Genomic DNA, 22,205 nt, shown 5'->3' with positions numbered 1-22,205 from the left:
ACACTAGTTAAGGTTAATATGAGAATACTATTCAAAACTCTGTGGACTTTAATGTATATAAAATATATAATAAATATAGGGAATATAATTTTTCAGATGTAATTAATTTAAACCTGTAAATTAACTTTTGAGATACTCGATGATATATCTGCACTGAAATTAAAGCATTGAAACATTTGTATAAACGTTATAATATTTTATAATCAGCAACTAAATTGATTACAAATTAACATACAATCTATCAATATAAATCAAATCCAGATGGGCTTTAAGATTTTTAATTTTGAAATATGATTGATTTTTGCGTTTGTGTGTACCTATATATTATCGGTCCCAGGCCGCCGCAGGTAGACAAAATATTCGTCATAGTAATTAGTGCATAAATTAAGTTCCCTCGATTCCGTTCTAAAGACTGGCACGAATGTGAAATAGAGAGCTCTAATACCTTAGTGGGAATTAATCACAGAATTCTAGTGAAAAAGGTTAGCCAAAAAAATTGAACCATAAATTTCTTGTGGATCCTTAATATGTCCAGTATCTGAATCCAGATTCGACAGGTGTCTTGAGGTATTTTGTTTTTGCTTCATTGTTTATTTACGTTTTGAGGATAATTCAGTGAAAATTTGAAGTAAGAATTGGCTGTCATAATGTTTTACTTGTAGAAATATTCGCTTAAAAATTGAATTCTATGTATGATATTGTGATAAATTATATACACCAAAGACTTCCTGAGAATGAAGGGGTCGTAAACTTAATTATCAGGTTATAACATTAATAGGTCTCAGAAGACATACATTTAAGAGCTTTTGTTTGTATTTCTATAAAGTAGGAAGAAATACCGTTAATGATCATACTTTTTGCTTGTCTTGTATATATCTATAAGAATGATATGGATAATTTAGACTCGTCAATTCTGCTTAAGAAAAAAATACAGTTTAAGCTTATTATGTCAATGATTGTTTGGTAAAAATTTAAGGAACGCATGATTTTTACGTAAGAATCAATTAGGAAAACACGAAAACAACTTAAGCGTTGTAATATGAATTATGGCTTATTTGTTTTACACCAAATCCCCTAAGGCGGTATAGTAGCATCGGTAAAGGAAATAATCAGAAACATGGAAAGAATAATAAATGTCGTAAAAGGATTTTAAATTTTACGAAAATGGCCTCTCTTAACTTCCTGTGGTTGTATATTTTAGTAAAATAAATCAGGAATGTTTCAAATCTGACGTGACCACTTGTTTTTGGGGGCAGTCTCCATTTATATGTAACTGAGATGATAAATAATTGAGATATGTCCATTCGTTTTTAAGAAATATATTGGTCAATCACAATTAAAAAATAAACTTGCATCAAAGCTACCATCAACAACGACATTAGTTTACATTTCTGTAACAGTGGGATGTTCTTTGAAAAATGTCTTTTTTTAAAAAAAGTGCACCTCTTTCACTTTTGAAAAGGATAGAAATTGTTCAGATAAATACAACTAGGAAAGACTATTATTTGTATAACATTCTTGTCATTAAATATTATCATTATATTTAAGTTTTTTCTACAGAATTCCTTAACAATGAAGAAATCCAGCGTGTTTGTACTTTCCTTGGTGTTTTTGGTCAATGTTTTTAGACGACTACATTCGTACGAGTGTCCCGAGTACATGCGCCGCCGATACGACTTTATTGTAGGTAATGTTTATAGTCAAATCAGCCCGTTAACGCGGACACCAATATTACCTTGGGAATTCTGGTCAATGTAACATTTTATGAATGTATAACAGAATATATTAATGTTGGTCGTAACTAATGGCACAGTAATACGTCAGGTGTTTAACTGGTTCCCCTGGTCATGACCTCGTCTGACCTGTATTTTGCCAGATAATGTTTGGAATCAGTTCCCTTTCTATACTTGTTATTGTCTCAAAGAACTGTTTTCCTTTCTTTTGCTATTTATTTATTTTTGCAACAAATACAGTCATTCGAGTAAAATCTGGAAAAATAAAAAGCAAATTTAAAGAACTTTATCAAATCGTGAAATGCTTCGTGCATTACTTTGATTTGTTTTAATTTTTACAAAGCGCACATATATTAAACACCAGTGTCATAATATACCTTTCCCCAAGTCATTTCTTACTTTCGTTACAGTCGGATCTGGATCTGCCGGCACCGTTCTCGCCGCGCGACTCTCGGAAAATCCGGACCACCGCGTTCTCCTGGTGGAGGCCGGGGAGTCTGACAGGGAGAGGAAGGAAACTCCTTATATGGACATCCCAGCTCTCTACCCCCTGCTGGTCAATTCTAGTGTGGACTGGGGTTATTACAGCGTACCACAGAAACACGCGGGATATGCCTACAATAACAGGGTATTTAAGTTTTCTTACCTCCTCTTAATAAACATATTAACAATAAGTAATATGCAAAACCTTCATCATCGGGGGAAAACAATAATGTAGAGAAAATAAAGGCAGGGCATTTTTTTGAAAATCATAGATAAGAATACGTGATTTGAAATTATTTGAAAGGGCAGGGCTTCTGTAAGGGGGTAATTTAAGATATAAAAGGCTAGGAGAAACTGTTTATGATCATTCTTATTTAGATAAGAGGCTGAATATTTTTAGCAATTTCCTCTCCCTCAAGGAAAAGTAAGTGGAGGGACATTCAGTATCAACAAAATGATTTATCAGCGAGGAAGTCGTCATATCTATGATTATTGGGCATCATCCGGGGCTTCAGGCTGGAGCTTCCGGGAAATTCTGAAGTACTTCCGGCGGTCCGAGGATATCGCGGTTCCTGAGCTAGCTAGATCAAGTATGAAATTATTTGATAAGGAAATATCACACATTTAACAAACAGAGAAGTGTGTGAGAGAAAAATAGAGAAAGACAGACAGACAGCTAGACAGACAGACAGATAGTTGCAGACATAGAGAGAAAGAATGAGCGCGGAGAGAGAGAGAAAAGAAAGAAACGGTGGTTTATTGTGTAATCTACTTTAGTTGACAATTCTCAATGGTTTCCGAGTTTAAATAAAATAGACACTTTTAAAAAGATCGATCAAGTTATGAAATATTATTTTAATTTATGATGACATCAGAGAAGTGAAAAGCATACAAAACTTGGCTAATTAGTTCAAATCATGAGGGTATTGAACTTAGATGTAACCCTAGCACATTATTTTGACATTTCTTACAAAATTGACAAAGGGGACACATTTAAGTCATTGTTTTACAATCTATGTTAAAATTGTTTGATCCCGAGCCCCCTCATTGAACGAGAAACTTTGATTCAGGCAAAATAAATCGGACATCCATCATACAACATCAATCAGTTTCTTACCTTTAAAACTTATTTTGTCTTTGACTTTTTGTCGTAAATTTATAAATTATAAATAATATATCTACTAAAATTAGAATTCAAGATAAGCCCTTGAGGTTTCTAACAATGCTTGCATTCACGTAAATGTATCATATGGCTTTGTAAATTCTTTACATCTCATACAACGACACAGTCCACACAAGAAAATGGCCATGAAAACACGCTTTCAAAATATTCAGCAAAGAAATCCAGTGCTTTAAAATGAATTTCGAAAAAAAAATTATGAATTACGCATTAATTAAATTCTGACACCGTGTTGTTGCATTTTCTAAAACATGGCGTAAAATATATTTATTGCTAGCGCTATAACGCTGAAACTAGATTTAATCAAAGTACTCAGAAGTACAGAGAGCCGGGCTCATTTACAGAGTAGAATGGATTTCTTACATTAATCACGTTTATATTCTGATGAAAAAATTATTTCAAAACTATCAACATAAATGATAAGACACTGACAGTGAGTTTTTCAATCCTAATACCACGGTCCGACTTGTCAGAATCAGATTTAATCTGGTACCGCAGCTGAATGTAAACAAACAGGCCAGTCTGGTTCCCTCTCCTGCTTTACCTCGTATGTGTAGAGAACTATTTTATCAAAAATCCTTACGCTAATGAACTATGTTCTTTGACTTATGAACTTTTCAAAGTCATTACTACTAATGTTTATTTTATATAGATAAAACTTCGTTTTATTTTTGTTGCTTTATTTAGCGTTTGTATTATCTCAAAAGCGGTTGAGAGTAAGAACTATATTTTTGCACGTAACTTTAAAATGGCGACTATGGGGTCAACATCCTGCCTTGAACAGGATCACATAAGCCGGCAATTGCTCTTTGAGCAATAAGCCCGGCTAAAAATCTTCCGTAAGAATAAATTTTAAGTTTTAATTTATATGCATAATTAACAATGTAGACTATTTTAAAAATACAGTGTAATTCTGTAACTCTTTCGAACATACAAGTTACTCATAAAAAATAATTTCATAAAATTAAATGTATGGTCCTTTGTGATAATACATGTAAATCATGTATATATTTGTACGAATATATAAGTATTATAATAAGAACATTAATCAAATCTTTTTTTTCTACTTTCTTTCTTACTTTTATACTTTCCTTCTTATTTTTATACTTGTCATACGGCAAACAAATGTTTAAAGCTTTTAAATTATTTGATATCAAGTATTTTTTGTATTTTTTTGTAACCAGGGGGTATGTTTTCAAAATCATTACCATAATGATCATAATCTTTTTCTTCTCGACATCCATAGAAAACTTTTTTTAAAATGAAATTTTGTAGCATACCACGAGAGATGTGGAAACCTTCGTGTTTCCCGATTACCCCCAAGTCCCTTCCTTAACACTTATCTGAATGCCGCCAACACCATAGGATACAAAACCATCAACTGCAACGAGGGAGCAGATATTGGTATAATTTGTTTTTTTTTTTAAGCAACATAGTTGATAATTCAATTGCAAATATCTTTTTAATATGAAACGTTCGTTTTTTTCTTAAGAGGAGGTTGGGGGATCAATATCCATGCTAACTTATGATTAAAAAGATACCCGAAACTGAATTTTTAAAAAAAAATCATTGCTTTTGAATGCTTCTTGTTGTTTAGGTGTATGCAGGATACACACGAACATTAAGTTTGGTGAGCGATGGAATACATTGAAGGGATTCATCAGACCTGCTCTGGGGAGAAGGAATCTTGATATGGTCACAGATGCTCATGTCTCAAAGGTATGTAGTCTCCAGTATACCAGTCTGTCTTCACGCTCAATATTGATATTCAAGAGCGTGGTTCAATAAGTAATGCAAAATCCTGTCTAAAAATACTGTAAGAGAAAAACAAAAAGCAGCTTCTTTATAATTTTAATCCATGAAATAAATGGAGAAAAACGAACAGTGTTCAAGTTCAAAAGTCCATTTAACAATACAAAATAGGAGCAGAGCAAACAAGACCTCCAAAACATCCGATTTGTGATCAGGTGTCATGGAGGAGTGCATCCCCTGCCGACCGGTCACACCTGCTGTGTGCTCCTTGTCATGATTGGGAAAGTACAGAAAAATCCGTCGACAATTTAGTGTGTAAATAATGACCTAACAATAGTAAGTTTGAAAAACGTCAATCAGCATTTGACTTAAGGATAAATTGTATTTGCTTACAAGTCTTCACACATGCTTAAAGTCTTTGTACCTATGATCAGAACACCTCAGCATACTCTTTTTTATGGATGTTCAAAAGACACTGATGAATAATAAAATCTCCAAAACAGTCTTTCAATGATTGTTTTCTTGAAAAGTGTTGAATGTGCAGCCTAAAGAGTTCTCATAGTGACTGAGATCTTGCAAATATAAAGGATGGGTAAGCCCTGAAAACGTTTCTTTCTTCAAAAGTTCCGTCACATCTAAATATTTATTTTTTACACTGAATTGTTAACGATTTTTTTTTTATTTTTCCAATATTTACATGTGCAAGGAGCACACTGTGTGAATGACCGGTCGGCAGGTATTGTTCACTCCTAATCGGCACCTGATCCCACCTGTGATGTTTTTGGTGTCCGTGTTTGCTCTGCTCTCTTTTTGACAGTTTTTGTAATGTTTGAATGGACTTCAGCTTTAATACTGTTCCTTGTCTCCATATTTCATCGTAGCAACATAGACAGGCACATTCAAAATTAACGAGAGGACCGTTGTTAGATTTAATCATAAAAAAACTGTTGAACCTTCATCAATAGAACTTTTTACATAAAAACTACGTACCATCGGTCGTCCTTATTTCTCAAGTATGTTTGTGTATAAATGGATCATTTCACTTTAGATAAAACCCGTATTGGGCATGTCTGAACTCTCCTTCTCTTAAAAGCTTTCTCTCTCATTCACTTTTTTTTTTAATTTTAATTCCTTTATGGCAATGACGATGCTCATATTTTGACACGAATCACCCACCTTTTTCTCTTCTTTTGTATTACAATTAATATTTATATTTGAGAAGACTATTGGCACATATAACCCATGTTTTCTCTTTGTCATCTGTAAGATAGTATGGCATACACCTTATATAAAAATAGTTTTTAATTCATATTTTCGTTGTTTGAACGTTAACGTTTTTAACTGTGTTGATGAAATGTTAATCTTGGAAACGTCTTTGACCAAGCATGCCATTAAAGAAGCACAATTCTAAGTAAAAGTAACAATGCATACTTTTAAGGTGATCTTTTTTTTTTTGCAAGGTAAGTAGGAAAATACATGTCATGCGGTTTTCGGTGTTTGGGAGTTCTTATGCAGAACATTCCCGACTGCAAATTAATAAAGAAAACCGGTTAGGATCTACTCTCTGTAGTATCGTGAAGTAGTATTTTCCTTTATAAAACTGGGTTTTATTTTTTATGATTTATTCCCCTTATATTTCTATGTTGCACATTGGTTTTTATTGCTTCTTATTTGAATAACCTTCTGAAAATATGGCTGAAATGCATATAAAAGATATTCTGTATTCATGAGGTCTGTCTTTTTATTATTGATGAATCAAGGCTTTGTTAGTATTACATACACAATGTTAAAATCTATTGTGACAGAAACATGTTAAATCAATTTCAGGATATTCACCTAATTGTTTAAACCACAGGAACTTTAATTAAGAAGAGCTTTGAATAATGTGAAATGTACTTATTACAAGGGTCGTTCAATAAGTAATGCAAAATGCTATCTCAGTTTTTTAATATATATATTTAATCCTTCAAGGCATTCTATGTTCATTTTTACTAATGTCAAGTCTTTTTATCAATCAGTATGCCTCACTATACTCTTTTTAAGGGATACCTAAAAGACACTGAGAAATAGCCCTCTCCAAGACGTATCTAAAATTGTAAATTCTTCTTTGGTTATTTTCTTGAGGTTTTGGAGTAAAATAAAATATGAGAGAGATCTATGAATATGGTGAAAAGTTTAATTATAAGTTCTGTAAACGTTTCCCTTTTAACAAAGTCTCTTAATTCTAAGCTCATATACAGTAGTATTATCAGATACTAGAGTAGAAGAATAACAGGGGATAGGGGGTTATTAGACCTCACTCACAGAAATTACCTCAAAGCAGTTTTGACCGAAAATCTTACATTGATGTCCTTTTTCTGTATTGTATATTCGGATATGTTGACTAAGAAGAAAACATACTTGTATTTGAGAGATTATTGGAACTCTGAATTCTTTTTCTAAACAAGTCAATAGCCTTTTCTCGGATTCTCTCGGTTACGTAGTTCTTCCCTTAGGCAATTGAAAGTGCGTCAATGTTTTAACACCCATCACTAAAATTTATCATGCCTTCTGTTTAAATATTGTTTATTTTTTTAGTATTCATGTTCCAATAACCACATAGAACGTATCAGTGAGGATATATTTTACCCACCACCAGATTTATAAATATTTCCTTTAAATTTTTACACACACCGTTAGCTACTCCTTTTAGCAGAAACCCTTTTTAAACAGTTTGTAGATCAGAGCATGCTCAGTTTGAATTTGAATATTTTTGCTAATAATGTAAAAAAAAAAAACAAAAACTTGGCTTTCGGTGATCATAACATCTGAAAAAAAACTTCTTAATTGTGAAAAAATTGAATTATTATAAATTAGTTATGATATACAGAAAGCTTCATCATTTATTTAACGACTTTTGAAGACTTAAGAAATTATATTTAATAACAAAATTCAAAAATTGTAGGCTTATAATTCCAAATTGAAACTGATGTCAGACCATTAAGAAAATGTATTTTTTTTATTTAAAAAAGGGTGATTAATTCCATAAGTAATGAAGTCTACATTTTCCTTTTCATTCATTATGTCAATACTTTAAAATTTGGGAATCTTCTATGATTGTCCACCGCAGAGGTTGACGCGCTTCATAAGAACCTCATATACCATTATTTGGTCTGTGAGTATTTATGAGTATCTATTTATACATATATCACATTTTACAGGTATTGATTTCTGACAGAAGAGCTAAAGGAATAGAGTTCATCCACCGAGGAATTTCCTTCAGTGTACAGACAGATAAGGAAGTGATCCTAGCGGCCGGAACTTATGGATCACCGGCAATACTGATCCGTTCCGGTATCGGATCCACTTCAGTGATCAATATATCTTCTTTTGGAAGAAACTTCAGGTTTTATATAGATGAGTTACAATCTCTATATAAAAGTCTCCCTAAACTGAAATAGTTCTTTTTTATAGGAACAATTAACACTTTTTTAATGGAAATCATTTGCAAAACGTAAAAAAAGTTGAAGGTTTCGCTATAAACATGTTTGGTAAATCAACCGTGGGGAAAATATTCATTGAACTTTATAAAGTCATACACGTAAAAATAAAAAGTAATTATAGGATGAAATGTGACCAAATAATAGAAAAAAGAGCCTTAAAACATATACGAAGAACAAAATATGATGTTTCATTTTGGTTGGCAATTGTTGCCGGTTACCCCCTTGCTTGTGTTTAAATCTGTAAAAAAAAAGCACATTTCCTCATAACTAATGATCAATTTTATAAGATGTTGGTGTGCGTTTTCCCATTTGAAAAAATTCCTTTAAATAGAGCGTTGCTATGGAAATAAGCAGAAAATATATGCTGAAAAACCCGAAAAATATTTTCATTCCTTGTATAAAATGCCGAAAATTTTTATGATTGATATTTATTAACAGCCTGTTTAAATTTTGTCACAGCAGGTGTGGCACACAGGGTTTAATATTGATATAAAGTTCACAAAATCCATCTTCCCTGCTCAAAGGCCGTAAGTGCCAAGCTGAATCCTTTAATTTGTTTCATAGGCCTAAATTTGCAGCCCTTCACCAAAGGCAATGGTGACGTCTCCATATCAGTGAAATATTCTGGAGAGGGACGTTAAACAGTATACAATCAATCAATCAATCTTAAAGCTACCAAACCGTTTGACTACATGTATAATAGTAATTTCTAGAGTTTGTTTGCTCTTTCTATTTTTATTAAGCCACAGTCAAGCTTTAAAGTGGCTGAAAATCTATATAAAAAAAATATCGGTATTGAGAAATTGGTCACTAATCCAGGTTATTAGCAGGATAATGATTTAATGATTCTTTTCTTGTTCTTTTTCACTCATGTCGATTTATCTCCCTTTATTTGCTGTTTCTGGTTAACAGGCATACCCAGTACATTTTTATTAAGTTTAACTCTATGTCAAAAGCATTTTGGCACAGTGTCTTGTGAATTACATATTAAAAACATAAGATAGTTGAATGCCCCATATTGGTTAACAGCCGTTTGACTCTTACACTTGTTACAGACAACTTCCTGTGTTTTACAGTTAGAAGCACTCTGTAAACAGCCTGTCTCAATCCTTGTAAAATATGATATATTTCCTCTTTATTAAAGAGAAAATAATTAATTAACAATAAAGAATGATTTTGGTACAGTTTTCATTCAATACAGATTTTAAAAAAAAATGTTGAACATTAAAGTGATGACAGTTTCCGTACATAAAATGACTGTAAAGATAAAAACAGAACAATGAACATTGTCGTAAATCTTGTAAGCAATATATAATTTGAACAGTGCACCCTTTTAAACACCGGGGATAGGATTAAATGCATATAAGAGTGATAAGCATGCATCCCCTGATGAACAATTAGCTACCAGAGGAAAATTTGTAAGAAAATGATACATCCTTTTCCATGGTTATATTCAATATAATTTATTAAAATTAGATGTTCCAAACTACCACTTCTTAAACGAGAAGCGGTAAAGGATTCGGAACATCTAACTTTAATTAGATTGCGTTATATTAAAATTCCCACCTCTGATGTTTTGGAGGTCCGTGTTTGCTCTGTTCCTATTCTGTATTGTTTTATGGACTTTTGATCTTGAATAATGTTCGTTATCTCCATATGTTTCATGTTTCTGAAACCAAATAGATTGATTTTTCATACAGTGAATATGATGGTCTTCATTTTAATAATTTTGTTGTTCCAAGCCGATATGCCGTGTTTGTTCTTAAAAAAGATAATTTTAGACATAATGATCATAAATCTAAAACTTAATATTTAAGTAGGATAAGTAGATAAAGCTAAATAAAATCATAATAATGAGTAAAAATGCAATCACAACAATGCTTAAACACCTTAGCATGAACATGATCAGCATAATGCATTCGTATGCTTGAGAATATATTAAGAATTGAATTTAATATTGGTAAGAATGAAGTTAATGTTTATGTTGAATCCGAGATGTGGAAATTTAAAGTACTTTTGATTTTAAAAAAAATGAAATATTTGAAAATTCTTACGTGCAATTAATACATGTATTAAATATCTCGAAATTTCATTCGTATCATCATACTTTAAATTTATATATCATTCGTAATGTACCTAGAATGTCAAACGTGCTTCTCTTAAATAATAATAAATACATGCATTTATAGCAATGTATTTATATTCCTAATACTTAATTTGAATTAAATGCCACTTAATTTCATTCTTTAAAGTACATTTAATGATGATGATTTTGTTTTCTGCTATAATATATTATGCATACAGATTGTCTAGCTTAAGTAGTTCTTTCATATTTTGTTTGTATTTTTTTCATTTTTGAGTTTTCGTGGATTTTTCATGTGTTCCGATGCGCCTTTTATTATTAGACAAATTTATTTAACAACTTATACGTACATGTAAAAAGACTAAAACATTTGTTTCGGTCTTTAATTCAACATTTTAAAATACCGACATGAAATATATGGAGATAACGAACAGTATTCAAGCTCAAAAGTCAAATAAACAATACAAAACAGGAGCAAAGCAAATATGGACCTCTGGAACATCAGATGTGGGTTCAGGTGCCATATCGAGGAGGCGTAAGAAACCCCTGTCGACGGTCAAACCCGGCGTGTGCTCTTTGTCATGATCGGGAAATGACGGGAAAATCCGTAATCAATTCAGTGTGTAAATAATGGACTTACAATTAGTATGAAAAAACGTCAGTCAGCCTTTGACTTAATGATAAATTGTGTTTGCTTACAAGGTCATTGTATCGACCAAAGGACTAACGAAAGGATGACTTTAAACAAGACGGCTGATATTCTTGTTTCATTGACTTGTTTGTCAATAATTTACCCCCTTTTAGAAATTGGACATGCGTAGAACAAGCTCCTGCGAATCGAATCAATAAAGAGATATATATGCTCTCTATGCAGGTGATGAAGGTATATTGCTGCAAAGAAAGGAAAGGTGACGATTGAAAAGTTTAACTAATCACGTTTATCATAGAGCTTGGTTGTTATATTACCATTAACCTCTTTTTCAAGTAAGATATCTAAATATGAAACAGATGTGCCAGACTCTGTTGTATCTTTTATCTCAAGCTCAACGGGATATATCATAAGATTTGAAATAACCATAATAATGATCTATTATTAATTAGCTATAATTACTTCCAATCGTATGTCGATTCTATATAGCAAGATGAAATTGAAATAAAAGAAACAATAGAGTCGGCCATTTGATGTTAACATTTGCCAAATTACTTGAATCTAAGAGCATGTACCGAGTAATATCATTTTTAAACCGAGACAGACTATTTACAACTAAGCTAAAATTACTAGGATTTCAACATTTCAAGCATTTCTTAAATATTATTATCGTCGTTTAAATGACCAGTTTTGCAAATATAATCTATCTTCAGGTTCAATTTTATATCAGTTCTTATGCCTTTGTTTTTGTACTAATTTCGACTACGAAATTTCACGTCTACCTGTTCAATACATAGAGCTCTTAGCGAGTGGGATCGATCTATAGGAAATGCATACTCTTCCCACTCTTCTGATCTCACCTCTGAAATTCATTTCCAGGGTTCCCTGTTTATTCACTCTTCACAGATTTAAATATATTGTTTTTGGAATTTTTTAGATCAACCCTTGCACATTATCTACTCCTTTATTGACTCAATATAACACAAGTTTTGAAATCTATTAAACAAACAACATAGTGTGTTTGGTTTCTACGTGTCTGAGTTCTTATTATTGAAAATATGAATGCAGTACAATTCAGGGCTGAAGACCAAAATTTTTATCCGTTTCTAATATCTTGCCTACCAGATAATTTTGATAAGTTTTAAGATTTTTCAAATAAAAAAATGTTATCAAATTATTTATTTATTTTTTAAAAAATAGAAATAAAATTGAAACAAGTCAAAAATATATTTTGTTGAAGTTGTAAATTCTGTTGTTAAAGAGATCCCTGATTCTTTACAACATTTAATGTAAAACCAAAACAGCGATCACATCGAAGGATTTAGGGTGAACAATAGACATGAAGACAGTTTTCAGTTGAGAATTGAGATATAGGACACCATATGAAGTGCATGTAAAATCACTCTTATTCTCATTATTTCCACTGAAGAAAATCCTTGCTGAAAACATTTTCTTTGGTAAAAAATGTGATGGACACAAATTATTTTATTTTGTTTAATTTGTTTGAAGATATATAAATTTTAATTCATAATTAAACTCAAGCCATCGAAACAAACTTTACATTAAATGTATTTCTAAATATTTTAAATTCGTTGCTTGTTTTCAATGAACTCCTTTAAAGTTACTAAATATATGTATAAGTATTTGTAAGCCAAGGATGGCCCGCCTACCTCCCAGCGAAGCAGACCGAAAACCCTTGTATGGCTCTAGAAGATTATGATTTGTTGTGAAGGAATAAAGGAAGATAAATCTGACAAGTAGAACCTTTATAATATTAGATTCGGAAATTTCCTTTCATTAGAACAACTTGTTATCTTTTTATCTATTAATATACAATTCTTGTCCTTTTAAAAAATGTTTTCTAAACTATTCACATGGATTGTTTCGGGAAAAATTTTTCTGATGAAGTTCTTAATTTGATAAACATATACCTAACGTTTGACTTCGCATGATCCAACTTCTTGTTGTCTACATACAGACGCACGTTAAAAGCAACAACAAGCTAGCATTGTCAGACAGGGGGCTGTACTGATTAACAACTGTGTACATGTATATGTTTAATTTCTATGTTGATGAGCTGTTTTCTTCGAAGAAATATAAAAAAGTTAAAAAGTAACATATAAGAATGTTATGTCCATAAGGGTGCATGAAATTTTAATGTCGATCATTACGTAACAAATCTTTTAAAATATGCAATCTTAAAAAAAGCAAACAAACATTAAGTCATTGTTTGAATTAAGATGAATGCACTTTGTCATTTTTAGCAGTTCATTGAAAATGTAATCGTCAGTTCTTTTGTTCACATCTAACGAGTATTAATTAAGGATTGACATACAGTGTCTAGTATTATTGATTTTGTCATAGAATGTTTTTTGGGTAAATTTTGATAGAGATATAATATATGGTGGATATGATATTTTCTATATATTTTTTTCCTAATGGATGCTTGCTTTTGAGAAATATTTGTATCCATGAAGGCCAGTTATTTTAAATAAAATTACATTTTCCCCTTTTTCTGCGTCGTATGTATCGGAAAATGGTTAATGTGCTCCATTTCTCAATATTCAATTAACGATTGTCGATTATGCCCTAAACCAGAAGAACAAAAGGCAGTTATAGAAGATTAACCGATACTGTAATCTCCTTATATCAGTTAAAGATAGTTTCGATTGTGGCTTACTCGAGTCAAACAGAAGGCCGTTCTGTAAAGCTAAACTAGCTGCTTTTGTCAGCTCATTATTAGTCTGTCTCTACCAAATGTCTTCACATCAGCTGTTGATTCCAAAAGCGGTAATGTCATACATTTATTTTTAGAACATTGTCAACTGCAGTTACGAATTTTGGAGTATGGCAAAATGTTAAAATCAATTCATATCGAAAAACAAGTCTTGTAAAGATGAATGAGGAATTAAAGGGAAACGCCGAATTTTGCATCACCATGTATTAGTAATATTTTTGCTAGAGTAATAACATATCAATGTACATCTAGGATCTAGTATAAGATAATAAAAATCTAACAAGCTTTTTTCTTTACTCATTACGAACAGGAGTTACGGAACAACTCCAGTAGTACTGTGAAACAGCGAATAAGAAAAGGTTTAATTAAGTTTAGTCACTTAAAAATACTTCAAAGAACTTTTAGAAAATATAACATTACAAAATTTACCAAATCAATAATATAAAAATATGATTTTTCAATACTTAAAACAACAATACTCAAAATCATTGAAAGACTTGCAATTGTCGTTTTAACTGCTTTTTAAATATAAACGGAACTTTAAGAATCGATCAAAAATTTCATTATCACATGTCACATATCAAATTGTTTGCAAGTTCATTGAAGGGAGCATGTTGCTATATCAAATGAAGATGTTATCTTATCAAGGAACATCGTTCTATGGATGCCGAATTACTTAATTAAAGTTGTTTAATTGGGACTTAAACAACTAAAGATTGGAATCCAAAGACAAATATCGGGCAACAAAAAGGCTTAAAGTAGGGAATTTCGTTAAAGCTTCCAATCAAAATACTAGAATAAGCATTTTTATACTTTAAAAACTTAAGCTGTTCCCTCTACGATTCCTGTAATGCTTTTTCACATTCAGTCTTTTGTTATGTATAAAGGTATGCATGATATATAGAGAAAACGAATATTCAAGCTCAAAGCTCCTTTCAAACAAAAAGTCAGAGCAAGCTAAAATATCAAAGGTGGAATCATGTAACCATGGAAGGGTATAAAATATTAAAATCCCTTCGGGAATGTTTTAGAGAAATAATAAAATAAATTCCAATAAAGCTTTTGTTTCCTCGATAAACTGTGAATTAGGGTGTCTTTTGTGTTACAGGTACCACCCATCTCTTTGGTACCAGTCGGGGAATCTCTTCAAGACCATCCTACGGTCAGTCTTAGAGTTCTTGTTCAGCAACCAACCATCAAGCCACACGCTATAGCTGATCAGGTGAAGAACAACCAGTATCTGTTTCAGAGAACAGGTAACGAGTAATCACATTTTGTCACTAATTCTCATGATCTCAGTGTTCATAAAATCTTTCTGTATTTAAATTTAAACCTTTGTAAATATGTCTTATAATTTAAATACAAAATTCTTCTGTTGCAGGGGACTCTTGATATGTCTATTTAAGGAAATAATCTTCCTTTTTTGTCAAATTTAATAATATATATACTATATATACAATATGATAATTTCAGGAATGCTAGCAGAACTTCGTGGAACTGAGGCTCTTTTGACCTTCCAATCTGACCCGACCTCTATCATCGCTTATCCCGACCTTCAGATAACCTTTACAAGTTCCCTAGGTGACCATGACCCAATGATTGACTATGTAGGAAATAAAAATGTCTCTGTAAGTAAAATCAATCTTAATCCTATGGTTATTAAGTAAGAACCAAGTATAAATATCAGCTTTCCATTCAACCAATAATTATTACAAGAAATAAAGATCAAAACTCAATAAAATCTTAAATTTTTCTCAAATTCTCCATTAATTTACAGTTTATAAAATCTTGGTACTCCTTGGCGAGGGGCAGAGATGGAATAACCCTCAACATCAAACTGTTGCACCCTTCCAGTAGGGGGACTTTAACATTGAATAGTTTGGACCCCAAGGTTCCCCCCGTCATCGACCCGGCCTATTTATCATCTCCTGGTGATATCAGAGTGTTAATAAAAGGTATAACTAATCGCAGTTGACAATCTTTTATTCCCCTAGGAGAATTATCTGCGATTTTTTTTATCTTCTCATACTTGCCAATATTCTTCGCAGCGATCTATTAAATAATGTTCAAATCTTTTTATATAGAATGTTTATTCTTTCAAGAAAAGACAAACGCGGAAAATAGTTTGTTTATAGTAGTTTTTCCAAAAGAATTGGATAAAAAGATTGGTTTTGTTTTCTCTTGCCTGTACAGTGGTTTTGTTTACTTACAGGAATCAGGAAAGCCCAGGCACTGATACAAACGCCCGAGTTTCAGGAAATGAAAGCTTCTTTAGGTCCTTCGTTTTCGGGTTGTCTACATCATGCACGTAACTCTGATGCCTACTGGGATTGTTATATACGTCACTTCATGGAACCAGGACACAACGCTGTCTCAACAAATAAAATGGGTTCCGTCAACGACGGTTCAACAGTTGTTGGTCCAGATTTAAAGTATGTTAGTTAAAGGTTTTAATCTTCTGATGTCTGTTATATGGTATTTCAAACATTATTTTAATTTAAATTACTAAGTTTTTAAACATGTGTAACATTTGCAAGTATTCTTGTAAAATTATTTTTGTTAATTATATGTTATACTTGTCTGAGCAATCCTTCTTGGCATTTTCACATTCTGTAAATGGAAATGAAATAAACAAAGGGTTGTGATTCCTTTTCACTCCCGAAAGAAACAATGCATGCAATTACAATAAGCAAAAACCAACTCTGAATTTCATGAAGCCTTTTGGCAATTTGATTTCGACTTAGATACGTTGATGTAATGTATTTAAGTGTTTGAATTTTGACATTTGATCAACACTTCTTGGGATTTCTATACACAGTTCTTTGAGTCTATGTTGCTTAAAATGTATTCACTGTAACACTTTGTATATTTAAAAGTGCATGCCACAAAGAAATTTAACTTTAATGTAAAATTCAATATTCATGGATTCTTTTCTAATTTTACAGAGTAAAGGGCGTAAGTGGTCTACGTGTTGCTGACGCATCCGTTATACCAGAAATAACAGACTATACAAACGCAGCGACGATCATGATAGCAGAGAAAGCTGCCGACCTGATCAAAAGTGATATTAACCAGCCACTGTAGAATCAAAAGTGATATCAATTAGTACTAGTTAGTGACAACAAAAGGGGAAGGATAGAATGAAATTACTTAAACATACTATGTAGATAAATCACATGTGTTTTCTAGTGCATTTTAACTTTCATTCAATCTCATGTTTACATTTCTGCTCTATTATTTGTACTCATACTTTAATCTTACAAAATTCAAAATTTAAAAAGGGATATAATATGTAATATTAATCTTATTCAGTTATAGGTTTGTAAGTATTTCACATGTATGTATTTTTATAATCAAATACAGTTACTGTGTAACTAAGTATTGAGTCTCAAATTATCATCGTAGGTGTATCTTCTCATGGACTTTCCCTTTTTCAAAATTTCAAATGAGACTAATATGCTTTTTAAAAAAAATTTACGGTATATGAGTGACACAGTTTTGTGAAATTGTGAAATACATTTTGTACTATGATTCAAGCCATGTATACAAATCATTGAATCATGAAAAAATTGATAATCTTTTGTTTAGAATACATATTGAAATAAATTAAACATATGAACTTGAATAGACTAGTCTTTGTTTTAGTATCAGTATCGGCAGTGTTCACTGTAAAAAAATGTATATGCTTTAGAATTTATAGTATATAACTCAGATTTAAAGACACATGGGTGATTTATTTTAATGTGTAGTCAGTAAACTTTTTAATCTTTTCTCAGAACTCTTTGTACAGTCTGAACATAAGAATTATCCAACAAATTACTGTTGAGAATTAAAAGAAAGAGAGAGGAGAATGCGTATATGGAATGTGTCTGATATATTTATGTTGCTTCATTTGAAATTAAAGAACTTTGAATATTTCTGACTGTATTGTTGGTCCGTGATGCACTGTTGATCACAATTAGTTTTAGAAACTAAAGACATTGTCACGTCTTACCATGTAGTTGCTTGAGAATAATCATGTTATAAAATCTCATAATTTAATTTTGACGTGCAGTTGAAATTTGTATTACGAATACTGCTTGATAAGAAGAAGGAATGAAACATATTGAGATAACAAACTGTATTCAAGATCAAAGGTCCATAAAACAATGCATAATAAAAGCAGAGCAAACACGGATCCCCAAAACATCAGAGGTCGGATCGGGTGCCATGGAGGAATGAGCATCCTCTGCCGAACGGTCACACTTGCTGTGTTCTACTTGTCATGATCGGGAAATAACTGAAAAATCCTTCGTCAATTCAGTGTATAAATACTTATGAAAATATATTCCCAGAGGTCTGTGTTTTTGCACACTATTTACAGATTTGTGTTTTTGATAGAGATCAGTCATTGATCCTTATTCTACAATTAATATGCGAAACGTCAGTCAGCATTTAACTCAATGATAAACTGTATTCGCTGACAATGTTATTGTATCAAACTTTCGAAACGAATGCTTAAAACGAGAACATTGCTTCTCTTGTTTATCAAATTGTTTGTTAATACATTGCCTCGTTTTAGAAACTGTACTTACGTAGAGCATGTTCTGGCGTATTGAAGCAACTGAGAGATATAAAAAAAATGTATGCAGGTGATGAAGGTACATTGCTGCATAAGTAATGTTTTGGAAGTTTACGATTGAAGAGTTGAATTCATCGCGTTTATCGTAATGCTTTGTTTTTAGACAACCATTAACGTCTTTTTCTTGTAAAATTTCCAACTATGAAATAGATGTGTCAGTCTATGTGGTATCTTTTATCTGAAGCTCGTCGGGATATAGCGTGTGGATGTATGAATGTAAATAGCTATTGATAATTGATAATACGTCGTTGATTTATTTAATTGTTGAATTGAAGGCTATTTAAAGTATTCATATGAATACAAACAATAATTTTACTTATAACGGGGCGAAATCGGTAAACATAGAAATTCCAACAGATTGTTTAGTCTTCAAAAATGACATATATTTTCCATTAGAAACTCAAACATTTTTTTTAAATATCAACTTCAAAATACTTAAGTGTACAATCAGAGTGTTTTTTAACAAAATAGTGTTGCAATGACCAATGAGAAGTAAAATAAATAGCTACAATTTTACTTGCAAAAAGCAGCTGGCTATGATGTCAAAAAGCCTGACTTTAACTGATAGTGGCGAATGTATATCAGTATTGAATGGTAGTGTATTTTGGTGTTATTGATGTTAGTAAAATTTTGTCACTTCAAATTTTTCGCAATGTTCCTTTGAATTTCGTGTATCTACGTCTGATTTGCACTACTTCTCGAATACATGTTGCACAGTACTCCAAATGCTTGTCCTTCTCGGGTCTTAATATTTTAGTGAGGATTATAGAAAGAATCTAGGTAGAACATTTACTTGAACCCGCTATGTAATGTATTATCATTATAAGGATTTTTATGACTTTTAGGAATCCAATATAGATATGATAATTCAAATTCATTTTGAAGCATTTCTGAAAAATAAAGGGAGCTATGTTCATACGTTGTATTACAACTTGTAGAATAAGTCCAAGGTCTTCTAAAAACAATATACATTATTTAAGAAATAAATAACAAGTTTATAAACTTTGCAATATTGAAGTCGAATACATCGTTGCACATCAAATCCTTCTCAGAAGATTTGATCACTTCCGACCCACTTCAATTCCCATTGAAGTTTATAAACTTGTTATTTATTACTTATATATACATTTGAGACAGACAATTGAATATTTTCGAATATTAAATATTGCACTAAGCGTACGTCGTAGATTTCGAAAAATGACGCAAGGTGTAAATAGGCTTGACTGGCGGTTACGCTTCGAATTCATCAGGCAAAGGATTCTATTTCGAAGGGAATATTTTGTGAAAGGCTACTTGTGATCAGTACTAGTGAAAAGATTGTTGTCTGGGAATATTTTTATTCGTGAAAATGGATAATCAATGCTGAAAAGAAACAAGAAACACGTCTGAAGATCGATGATAAAAAGTTGGAGGAATTTCGGTCGCTGGAAAGTGAGGGATGGATCCGATTTTACCGAGCCAGTTAGTCAATCTAAAATTTGATAATAACTATGTATGATAATTATGATGTAATCAAATTTACATTGATACGACAACACCGTGTTTATCAGCTGTTCGGAAAAACAAAATTACACATTTATCGTGAGTAGAATTTATTGAAAAAAATATAGTTTATCATGAAGATTTAACTTAAGGTCTACCCAAAAAAATAAGAATAAACGTTAGCGACTGTGCAGCTGACAAAAGTGACATAAAACTTGTAAACAAACTTACAAAGGCTAGATCTAGTTTCTGTCGGTATATATTCTCTATATACACAGGTTAAATCGATAATCAAAAACTGTTTGAAATACTTGTTTACATTGTAAATCATGTAAATAAAATAATTATTATTTTACTTGCTTATTTTGTTCATTTTTTTATACATGTAGAGCAAGTCATTTCATATTGATGTACAGGTAGATATTATGCTGTGATATCAGCAAAAACTCATAGTTATATTGCTATGTTTATATAATGACGTCACAAATGTATATATAAAACAATGAGACATACCAAGACAATGTTGTTACTAGTAGCTGCTTTATTAGCGAAGTCATAGTTACATTGCTAATAACATGACGTCACTGAATACCTTGATTGGTTAAAATAATTAATAAATATTCAGAAGGGAATAGTCCCAGGGAGTACATATAGCTCTGATTTTCCAGGGAGTAGTCTTCAGATGAGGGAAATAGTCTCTTCTCGGGGAAATAGACAGTTTTATGGTATTAATTTTATATAGAGTAATTACAGTAGAGACATAATTATTTTTTCTGTGAAGAATACTAACAAAATGAGGTATTTTGTGAAATATATAGAGAAAAGATACAGATAAAATATAGATAAATTATATAAAAAATATAGATAATAGATATAGCTCAAAGTCGTCTGAATAACTCAAATTTGGAGCAGAGCAATCAGACTTCCAAAATATAAGAGGTGGGATCAGATGCTCGATATCCAAGCTTTGTCGAGTTTTCTGTTTTTAAAAAGTTTGGAAGCAACGGTCGGTGTATATTAGTGGGAAATACAGGGATGAAATTTAAAATATTAGTTTGAAATATGATGGAATCATATGATGCCCCTGTTGATTTGATCAACAAGACGTGTTTTGAAATAATGATTTCCACTTTTGAATGAATAACTAATTTAAGGAGTCACAGATGTACCATGATAATATGAGGTACCACATTATTACAGCTGTATATTCTTTAATTATATCAGTAATATGATGTTATTGTCCATTCCTTAATCATTTGCTGCTATGACGTTAAGGTGAATGGTTTTACATCTTGACAGAAAGTTCAACGAACTATGTCTCCGAAGGAAGCCGTTCATGTGATTCTGCGACGTAATTGTCACTTATGCAATCCTTGACGTTATTCCATGTTTTTGTGTCTGTGCTTGAATGGAAATGAACATTTCCTTATGCACAATGTTCTGCAAAGTGTTTTGAACAGCTAAATAAATAAATAACTAATACATGTATTACCACCTTTCGTAACAACAAGCACACAATATTCAGTGTTTCATTAGTGTTGTAATTGAAAATCAATAAATGTCAAAGGTAAATCAAGAGGATGGACGGTTTGCAGAACCTACGTATTGATGTCGTGAAACAAAAATAAAAGTTAATATTTTCTATCTGGACAAACCCTTATTTCAGATACATTTCCTTCTTTAACCACACTGAAAATTTAAGTTAGTCACCATGACCTAAAAAAATAATCAGATTGATTGTCCTCCGGATGAGGGTGCAGTTAGTCAATTAGACGATGTGTTGAATTTTGACGACTCGAGAAACATCATAACTAACTCGATAGTGTACCTTGACTAATTGAAAGTCAATGAGTACACTATAGCGATTTTATTTGACTGTATTCTTGTCATAATGATAGATTCCGATATTCAAAGTGATTATCATTTCATATCAAAATGACTGTCAATTAGTTATATTTCTAGGCATTTTGACGATATTGGAAATCATGATGACGATGCGCGTC

The 22,205-nt window shown here is 31.7% G+C and overlaps 1 protein-coding gene across 1 annotated transcript; it reads left to right on the top strand.

The window, feature by feature from the left end:
• Positions 1 to 255: 255 nt before the first annotated feature.
• LOC134245308 (L-sorbose 1-dehydrogenase-like) lies at positions 256 to 17,724 on the top strand. The gene is made up of 12 exons (XM_062727620.1): positions 256 to 567; positions 1,561 to 1,687; positions 2,144 to 2,361; positions 2,617 to 2,806; positions 4,672 to 4,800; positions 4,994 to 5,115; positions 8,349 to 8,508; positions 15,200 to 15,355; positions 15,573 to 15,727; positions 15,877 to 16,054; positions 16,312 to 16,531; positions 17,045 to 17,724. The coding sequence occupies exons 2-12, from the start codon at positions 1,573 to 1,575 to the stop codon at positions 17,181 to 17,183; spliced, it is 1,782 nt and encodes a 593-aa protein (XP_062583604.1). The 5' UTR covers positions 256 to 567; positions 1,561 to 1,572; the 3' UTR covers positions 17,184 to 17,724.
• Positions 17,725 to 22,205: the final 4,481 nt, after the last annotated feature.

This window comes from Saccostrea cucullata, unplaced genomic scaffold, assembly GCF_032062105.1.
Source record: "Saccostrea cucullata isolate Sc308-1 unplaced genomic scaffold, CSIRO_AGI_Scuc_v1 ctg125, whole genome shotgun sequence".
NCBI lineage: Eukaryota > Metazoa > Mollusca > Bivalvia > Ostreida > Ostreidae > Saccostrea > Saccostrea cuccullata.
Note: the sequence above shows the minus strand (reverse complement) of the source record. Positions and strands in the feature narration are given on the sequence as shown.

Coding starts and splice junctions, on each gene's coding strand:
- LOC134245308 (XM_062727620.1), top strand. CDS start 1,573: ATGAAGAAATCCAGCGTGTTTGTACTTTCCTTGGTGTTTTTGGTCAAT. Junction 1,688..2,143: donor CCGATACGACTTTATTGTAG/GTAATGTTTATA, acceptor CTTTCGTTACAG/TCGGATCTGGATCTGCCGGC. Junction 15,728..15,876: donor TAGGAAATAAAAATGTCTCT/GTAAGTAAAATC, acceptor ATTAATTTACAG/TTTATAAAATCTTGGTACTC.